Source organism: Solanum dulcamara, chromosome 2 (assembly GCF_947179165.1).
Source record: "Solanum dulcamara chromosome 2, daSolDulc1.2, whole genome shotgun sequence".
NCBI classification, from domain to species: domain Eukaryota; kingdom Viridiplantae; phylum Streptophyta; class Magnoliopsida; order Solanales; family Solanaceae; genus Solanum; species Solanum dulcamara.
Window position 1 is genome coordinate 7,302,148 of NC_077238.1, and position 8,338 is coordinate 7,310,485.

Below are 8,338 nucleotides of genomic sequence, written 5' to 3' on the forward strand. Positions count from 1 at the left end.
GGACAAGTCCGCGACAGGTGCGGACCTGTCGCGGACCTCTCTATTCGACCAATCATAACTTTTGACCCCGAACTCGGAAAAATACAATCTTGGTGGAGTTGGAAAGAAGACTCAAAGACCTTTAATTTGATAGGTCATGAGTCACCCAATTCATTGTATTATAGGAGTTATGGTCGTTTGAAGTTTACCCTTATACGAACTCATTCGGAAATTTAGGCGAAACGAATTCTTTGGACTCGGCTTTGTTCTAGGGATACCTTATGACCCTAAATCTGATCCTAGCATAGACAATACCTGAGTATGTGGTCCCTAAGAAGGGGTTGTCACAGGGAATACGTTCTCATAAAATCTTATTTCAATCGAACATTAGTGGTAGTAGCTAAAATAAAGTAGAAATCTTATAAGTTATCAACTAAATGATTCTGAGGTTTCATGATATCAATGGAGGATCAGCAAGACTTTCTACTTAGATTTTTGTTTGGTTGAACCATCATATATCATGATAATTAGGGGAACCAAAAGTAAAATTTCACCCATATTTGACTGGCAAAAAGGTATAGAGAAAAAGCGTGAAAAAGGATATAAACTTTCCAAGATCTTTAGGATGATCGACGGTGAAAATCCTGTCCATGATACTTTATTTCCGTAATCCTTCATAATCCACACATTAGAATTATCCTAAAGGAAAATTAGGACAAAGCACAGAAAGATCACTTCCCACCATACCTAGTGTCATAGGATAACTGCCTTTTCCAAGTATCGTCTGCTAAATCAAGAGAAATGATGTTGCACATAGGGCTGTACAGGGCAAACCGATAAACCGCACCAAACCGACAAATCTAACCAAACCAGAAAAAAAACCCGACTAGTGGTTTGGTTTGACTTGGTTTGGTGTTTGAAAAAAAAACCCGACCATTATAGGGTTGGTTTGGTTTTAACTAAAAAAAGTCAAACCGAACCCAAACCGACCCGATTATAGATATACTACTTTTAAATTATGTTATACATAAAAATATTTATTAAAATGTAATTTATAAATATTTTTTAAAATTTTTTCATAATTTTTATTTTCTTTCTTACATTTAGATTTGAACTTGAGAAGCCCATTTAAATAATATACAAAAAAAACTCATCTTATAAAGTTATATTATAAAGTTAAAAATTCAAACAGTGTTCTGCCTCCATCTTATATGTTGATATTTTGTACTAGAACTCTTTTTAAGAAGCACTGCTCTGTGCTTTTTATTAGATACTATGAAAAACCCGAGAAATCCGAAAAAACCCAAAAAACCCGAGAAACCCGAAAAACCCGAAAAAAACGAGAAAAATTGATATCGAAAAACCCGATTTTTATTGGTTTGGTTTGATTTATAGATGTAATAACTCGATACAAATGATTTGGTTTGGTTTGTAAAAAATCCGAACCAATCCGGTTCATGTACACCCCTAGTTGCACATATTGAATATATCAACATCAGCAGATAAAGCCCAATAAAGCTTCACATTAACAAATTTACCAAAAGAATTTATCAAAAAGTTGCCCTTGAACTTATTGATTGTTCTCCAAAAATGAGCCCGCAAACTATATTTGTTGACCACAATATCATACGAACCACCATCATCTGGAATACACTTATTCCTGAATAACTACTATTTATAATCATCACATGACTCATCATATCCAAAACCATATTTAAGATAGTAAGAGCGACCCTTCCTCAATTTAGGTCCAAATGTAGGCAATATCTTAGACTTCCTAATTGTGGGGTTCCAGAGAATTGACTCCTCTATCTTACTGTGCAGACAAATCAATCCATTGACAGAATCCAAAATCCAAGTATAAATTGTGTTGACCGGAACGGAAGAACAAGCATCCATTAAGTCTTGAGTTTGATGACGCTTTTGTGTAATTTTATTAGTTCTATTTGATGTTTGGGAAGAAGATACTACGCGACTACTCATTCTGTCAATATCATCTTGTGACAAATCTAATATGTGGTTTTGAGTACACAAGTTTTCTCTATCATACAAATTAGTCGAGATTAGTTATATGAATCCTCTATATCCATTTAGCTTTGGTTATATGAATCCCCAATCTAGAAACATTCAATTTATCAGATTAGACGAAAAATCCTTGTATCAAACATTGGATCTAACGTAAGTACATCAATAATTAGGATTTTGAATCCAATGACAAATTCGATAATTTATCTGGAACATAACTGAACTGCTTCGTTCACCCACCCTACTTGTTAGTTTTATTAAAGTTCTGTTAGTAAATAAAAAGCGTATTTGTTTTGTTTGTCCTAGTCTTTAGGAAGTAGTTTAAACGTGGGCTGCTATCTAGTTTTTAGGAGAAAATCTTGTGATAGTTCCTAAGTTTTAGCTTAACGTTTGTTATGTTGTTCTACTTATAAAGGACTGCAGTTGCAGCTTTTAGTTATTCAGTCAATAAAAAATTCCTTCGATCATATTACTTTCTCTCTTCTCTATCGTCTTTCAACTTACAAACATATTTTTCTCGATTCTGCCTTTCTTTTTTTTTTTCTATCACTACTATCAAAAGAAGAAAATGATCACATTTCTAACTCAGTCCAAAGGTACTATCCAATTCTAACTTGATCTTTACGACTCGATCCTACTGGGACAAAGATGAAATTTTTGGTACCTACATTCTTGTCAGGATTATTAATGCAGAAAGCAGAAGGAAGTATCAGTCTGATACTAAAAATAATAGATATGATGGAGAAAACGAAACAGAACATTGTATACAACGAAAGATCATTAATGTATTGATCACGATAAAATAAAGAACAGAAATACCAATGCTTCATTGTTTCAAATCCATGCTGTCAACAAGTACAGGTTAATGTTTCATATTAACATCCACTTCCTGAAATTCAACTGAACAAAACGATCGAGTTAAGATTGCATCTCAAACAATTTTTCACATGAATAGCAAAAACAGTAAGGCATTACAAAAATGGCAACTTAGCTAGTTAAGAAATGTTTAATCAACTTGTATGCAATGAAAATGATCGAATACATTCACCTTAACTGACATCTAAAGACTATTAGGTTAAAACTTTATGAAGGAAAAACCAAAAGCACAAATGAAAAACAAAAATAAACGACACAAAATTATAGAGCTAAACCACATAATACAACTATGAGGCTCCACATTGTTAGTTATTAGAACTGGAGCATTTTCATAGTTAAAAGGGCGAGCAAACTCTAGTTGTATCAACTCTTAACTCACCGAAATCTCCATATATACAAATGCAATTTTTTTTTTATTGGGTATAAGCTAAAAGTATATCATGAATAATTCACCAAAGGTATGGCTCCATCACTGTCACAATCAAATGAGCCCAACTATCTAAGCAAAAGCAGGAACAACTACACCTCAAGATGCGCACAAGTTAGCCTGCGTACCACCATTATGTATTCTTTTGCTGGCTCACAATTCTGAGGAAAATTCAACTACAGATGTTTGCCGATATTGCAGACCTATTCATAGAGAAGTATACAATAACTAGTAAACTATTTTGTGTATCATTCAACCTAGAGGAGAGGGAGGAATACTATACCTCAGCAACCTTACCACGGCACATCAGGGGTCGCCTCACGGTGAACAAAGCCGATATTCCTGCTTACAGAAACAAAAGATCAATGACTCTAATAGTAGACACCACAGTTGGATCAGCCCTTCAATAGAACTCTTTTCATAAGCTTCATTGTTTCCTCCCTTACCTTCCATGTTTTTGTTTATTCACTTAAATTGATTAAGTCCTATATATATAAATTGTGAGCACATCCATTAAGTTTCCTGGTTTCCTCCTTTTGTGCATTTCCCCTATTTGTGTTAGTCCAAGGGTTCACCTCTCATTCGTAATCTTGATGATAACAAAACCTGAGAACTAAATTTTAAATAGTTCTGAAGGAATAGTAATTCTGGGTAATTGTAATTTACAAGACTGATTCAGGAATATGACTTGCTATGACTAATATTGGATTATGCTGAGAAGGTGCTTGCTATACCAAGGAACTGATCAAAGATTCTCTACTTAAGGATTATAAATATAGACAATTCAAAGTAAATTATTTCTAGGATAGATGATGTAAGATTGGATCAGAGGCAAGAACTTATAAGTAAAGATTCAGTACCAACCAATTCCATGAAGAAACTGTCGAAGGCTGGAACTTATAAGGAAAGATTTACTATGGAGAAGCTATGTCAAAAAGTTTGAAAGCTGGAACCATAACAGGAAAGTTGTACCAAGATGTAAAAGGAATAAATTCCTTCTTTTACAATAAATTAAGCAACTCCCACACCCCCAAAAAACTCTACAACTCAGAAAATACCACCCTCTCTCACATACAAACAAACGACTAACTACCTCTAGACCACCGGATCCTTACAGCTGCCATTTTTCTCTTTACTTCAACACTAAGAAGCTCTTTCACCCATAAATGCTCTGTTTTCCGTTTCCTTGACTCGTCATCACATAAATCAGCTTCCAAGTCACTAAAATCATCGTCAATAGATGAATTCGTAGTAATCTGGTGTGCTTCCAACCCATAAATGCTCTGTTCTTCGCCAATCGTCATTATCTTCAATGGTTGCTTGACTTGGTGTATCCCCATTGTCCATTTTAAAATAGGCCAAATCCATGGCTGCCCCTTAAAGTTGGCGTCAACTTTCATTTAGACACCTAAACCAAGATATGTTCATTTTAGACACTTAATGTAAGGGTATATTGTGTCATTTTGACACTTTTTAATCAGCTGGACCCTCGCATGTTTTGCACTTACTAGAGGCGCGTAGAAGCTATTTTTTCAGCTGATGTGGCATCAGACTTGGCCTATAATGGTCATATCCCTCTTATCTATATATTTATGCATCTTCTTCTTCATTTTTGCCCTAATTTCTTAGATTGTTTCTCTGATTTAGGGCAAAAATCAATTCTCTCTTCTTCTTTGTTTTACTCTGACTCTTCTCCTACACTTCCATGTCGAGCTTCTCCAACTCTTCCATGACCTCTTTGGATGAATGTCGATATTGTAAATGTGATAATGAAACACTATTAAAGACTTCTTGGACTCAACTAAATCCAGGTCGTAGATTTTTTACTTGTAAACTTTCAAAGGTAAAGTAATTCTTTATGTTGATATTTTTACTCATATATTGCAACTTTTATTCAATGTGAATGTTAAAGCTCCATTTATTTCGTATAAGTACAAAAAAAAGGAATAAGTATTTTCTGTTAATTGTGGGCTTCTAATTTTTTTTTCTGATTGATTTTGTAAAAAATGGGTGGATGTAATTTTTTTTATTGGTATGAAGATCGACACCCTCCTCAAGCAAATAAGGTGATCTGGAGTTTGTTGAAAAAAGTCAAAGCTTTTGATGAAAAAATAAACCAAGCAAGAAATATATTTATTGTTGGTGTGATCGTTGCTGGGTTGGTAGTGTTTGAAATATGGAGATTGAAGCCTAATTGTTAAAATGTGTTGTGTATTTGCCTTAAAGTAACATTATGTTTTGTTCAAGAATATGCTGTAAAATTGCTTATGTTTTGCAGTATTATTTTGATGTTGTTGTTGCTATAAAGTTGATGTTGTTGTTGCTGTAAAGTTAATGTATGGGTGATGTTGTTGTTGCTGTGAAGAAATAATCTTCATGTTGTTGTTGTTGCTGTTAATTTCTAGCTAGGCCACATTTGTATATATTTTGATGTTATTGTTATATACAATTCACATCTTGTTGATGTCATATTTCATTTATTAAAAGTTTAAAATCTCTGCACAATGTAACTCAAATTGAGTGGACTGGTTAATACCAACAACAAAAATAGAGACTTCACAAATTTAATACCAAAAATATTTAACAATATCACAGTGCAACTACAAAAACATAATCAACAATGAACTCAAAGTTAGCATTATGCTAAATACGAAGATCAGTGGACTGGTTTAACAAGGTTACACAATCCTCAAAACTGAATACATTACACAATCCATACATTACACATAGTTAGTATTCAAAACTTCAAGCTGCTGTTACTTTTTTTTATTTGCCATTTTCTGCAACTGGTTGGTAGTGACAACATCTCTATTTTTCCATCTCAAGCCTCTAGGCTTAAAACCAAGGTCTATGCTTGTTGAACTTGCATCCTTATAATTTGAACCTGTTGGCAGAATTCTTTGACTTGAAGTCCCTGGCTGTTTTTACAAAAAAAGAGAAACCAAAATTAGTAAGTATGCTGCACTTTACTGAAGATTAGTATGTAACCAAAGGACAAAACAACATACATTGAGTATTTGAGTTCCACTTGCACTTGTGAATATGCCAAATCCAACATTACTTGATCCACCATATGATGGCTTCTTTGTCCCCCCTCCTACATAGTCTTCTCCAGTTGCTGCAACTCCTCTCTTTTGTCCAATAGTCTTTTTTCTCCTCTGAGGTATTTGACTTGTAAAAGGAATACTTGTATCCACATATGATGGTGGTTAGCTTGAGATTGTATCATTCACCCTCTTAAAGCTACTTGTATCAGCACAAACTGTTGTTGAAGAAGCATGCTTGCTTGATGTAGTTGATGCAGGTTAGCTGAATGTTGTTGGTTCAGGTTGAATGAAGTTTTTTGGTTGAGGTTGGCTACTTCCTTGTGAGCTTTGACCTGTAAATTGTGAGTTTTGAGCAGCAACCTGAATATTTAACCACAAAATATATGTTCATTAAAAATTCAACAAGTGATTAAAAAGACACAAACAAGTATAAATTATGTTACCTTGCAATATCTCTTGTTATGACCTTGTTGTTTACACATGGAACAAGTCTGTTTCACCCCTTGTTTAGAAATTTTTCCATACTTCTTTCTTGGTTCATCTTTGCCCTTTCTTCTATTTCTTGTAGGTCTGCCAGGCATTGGTTTAGGTTCAGGAGGTCCAATCCTTGGATTGTTAGTTTCAGGCCACATCTTCATATTTGGAATTGGTTGGATGAAATGACTATAAGCCTTTAAGAAGGTATCCTTCTTATACCAATGCTCCACAAGAGGTTCAGGCTCCTGTTCTATGTGGCACAAAGCAGCAATAGCATGTTGGCATGGAATGCCTCTTAGTTGCCAAGTTCTACAACTACAAACTCTATCAGCCAAGTTAACTGTATGCCTGTACTCCCCTTCTCTAATCTCAAACCCAACATCAGCATTCCAAAGCACCTTGCATGTCTTAAACTTGTCCTTATTCTCCTCTAAGATAAGTCTAGCCATAGGTGCAATATCAGATATCCAGGTGTTGGCAAACTCAATCATATCCACAGTTCTTGTCATCATCTTTCTTCTAATTTCCTCCAACATGGTTATTATAGATTTGTGTCTACATGATATGATCCATGATTTAAAGGTCTCACACATGTTATTTTCAACTATATCACATTTGGAATGCTCTTGAAAGAATGCCCTAACCCATGACACCTTTGGATAATGCAATAAGTCAGCACAAATATCCTTATCAAGTTTGCTCATTTTATGAAGCTCATCCTTGAACTTCACTTCAAAACTTGACTTTGAACATCTCCAAAATTGTTTTCTCCTTTCCTCTTCTTTCCAAGTTTGATTCCAATTAGACCAAATGTGTCTAGCACACATTCTAACTTCAGCATTTGGTAGTAGTTCATCAACTGCTGCATGAAAACCCTGCAAAGAAAACAAAATGCAACTCAATACTTAATAGATAATCTGATAGCTTTAGCAAATGTAATATGTAATTACCTTTTGTATATCTGCCATCACAGTAAGACCTTGTCCAGTACCCAACTCCAGGTCCTCTTTTAAGTAATTGATGAAGAAACTTCAACTATGCTTAGTTTCCTTATCTACAACTGCCCAGGCTATAGGAAACATCTGATTGTTTCCATTCTTGCCAACTGCTACTAGAAGTTCACCCTTGCAAGCACCCTTTAAGAAACATCCATCAAATCCTATTATTCTTCTACATCCTTCCTTCCACCCCCTTTGCAATGCCTCCAAGCACACATAGAAGTACACAAACAAATTCTTTCCTGGTGTAGTTTCTCCATCCATTCTTAAAAAAACAGAACTACTAGGATTGGTCTGTTTTATAACCTCAGCATAGTCACATAATCTTGCAAATTACATATTCCAGTCACCCATGGATTCTCTAAGAATCATTAGCTTTGCCTTGTAACAGATGGTCCTACCCTCATACAATCCTAACTTCTCCCTACACAATTCTTGTATTTCCCAAATCTTTATGGATGATTGTTTAGTTATTTCATCCCTGAATTTGTTTGCTAGGAATTTACTTG

At 34.7% G+C, this 8,338-nt stretch overlaps 1 protein-coding gene and 1 pseudogene across 1 annotated transcript; both read right to left on the minus strand.

Moving 5' to 3' along the window:
• Positions 1-462: 462 nt before the first annotated feature.
• On the minus strand, positions 463-2,014 carry LOC129879827 (uncharacterized; annotated as a pseudogene).
• A 4,598-nt stretch (positions 2,015-6,612) lies between these two features.
• LOC129879828 (uncharacterized) lies at positions 6,613-8,093 on the minus strand. The gene is made up of 3 exons (XM_055953553.1): positions 7,890-8,093; positions 6,798-7,706; positions 6,613-6,714 (listed from the first exon to the last, which is right to left on the minus strand). The coding sequence occupies exons 1-3, from the start codon at positions 8,091-8,093 to the stop codon at positions 6,613-6,615; spliced, it is 1,215 nt and encodes a 404-aa protein (XP_055809528.1).
• Positions 8,094-8,338: the final 245 nt, after the last annotated feature.

Coding starts and splice junctions, on each gene's coding strand:
- LOC129879828 (XM_055953553.1), bottom strand. CDS start 8,093: ATGGATGGAGAAACTACACCAGGAAAGAATTTGTTTGTGTACTTCTAT. Junction 7,707..7,889: donor TTCCTATAGCCTGGGCAGTT/GTAGATAAGGAA, acceptor TTTTCTTTGCAG/GGTTTTCATGCAGCAGTTGA. Junction 6,715..6,797: donor ATAACAAGAGATATTGCAAG/GTAACATAATTT, acceptor TTAAATATTCAG/GTTGCTGCTCAAAACTCACA.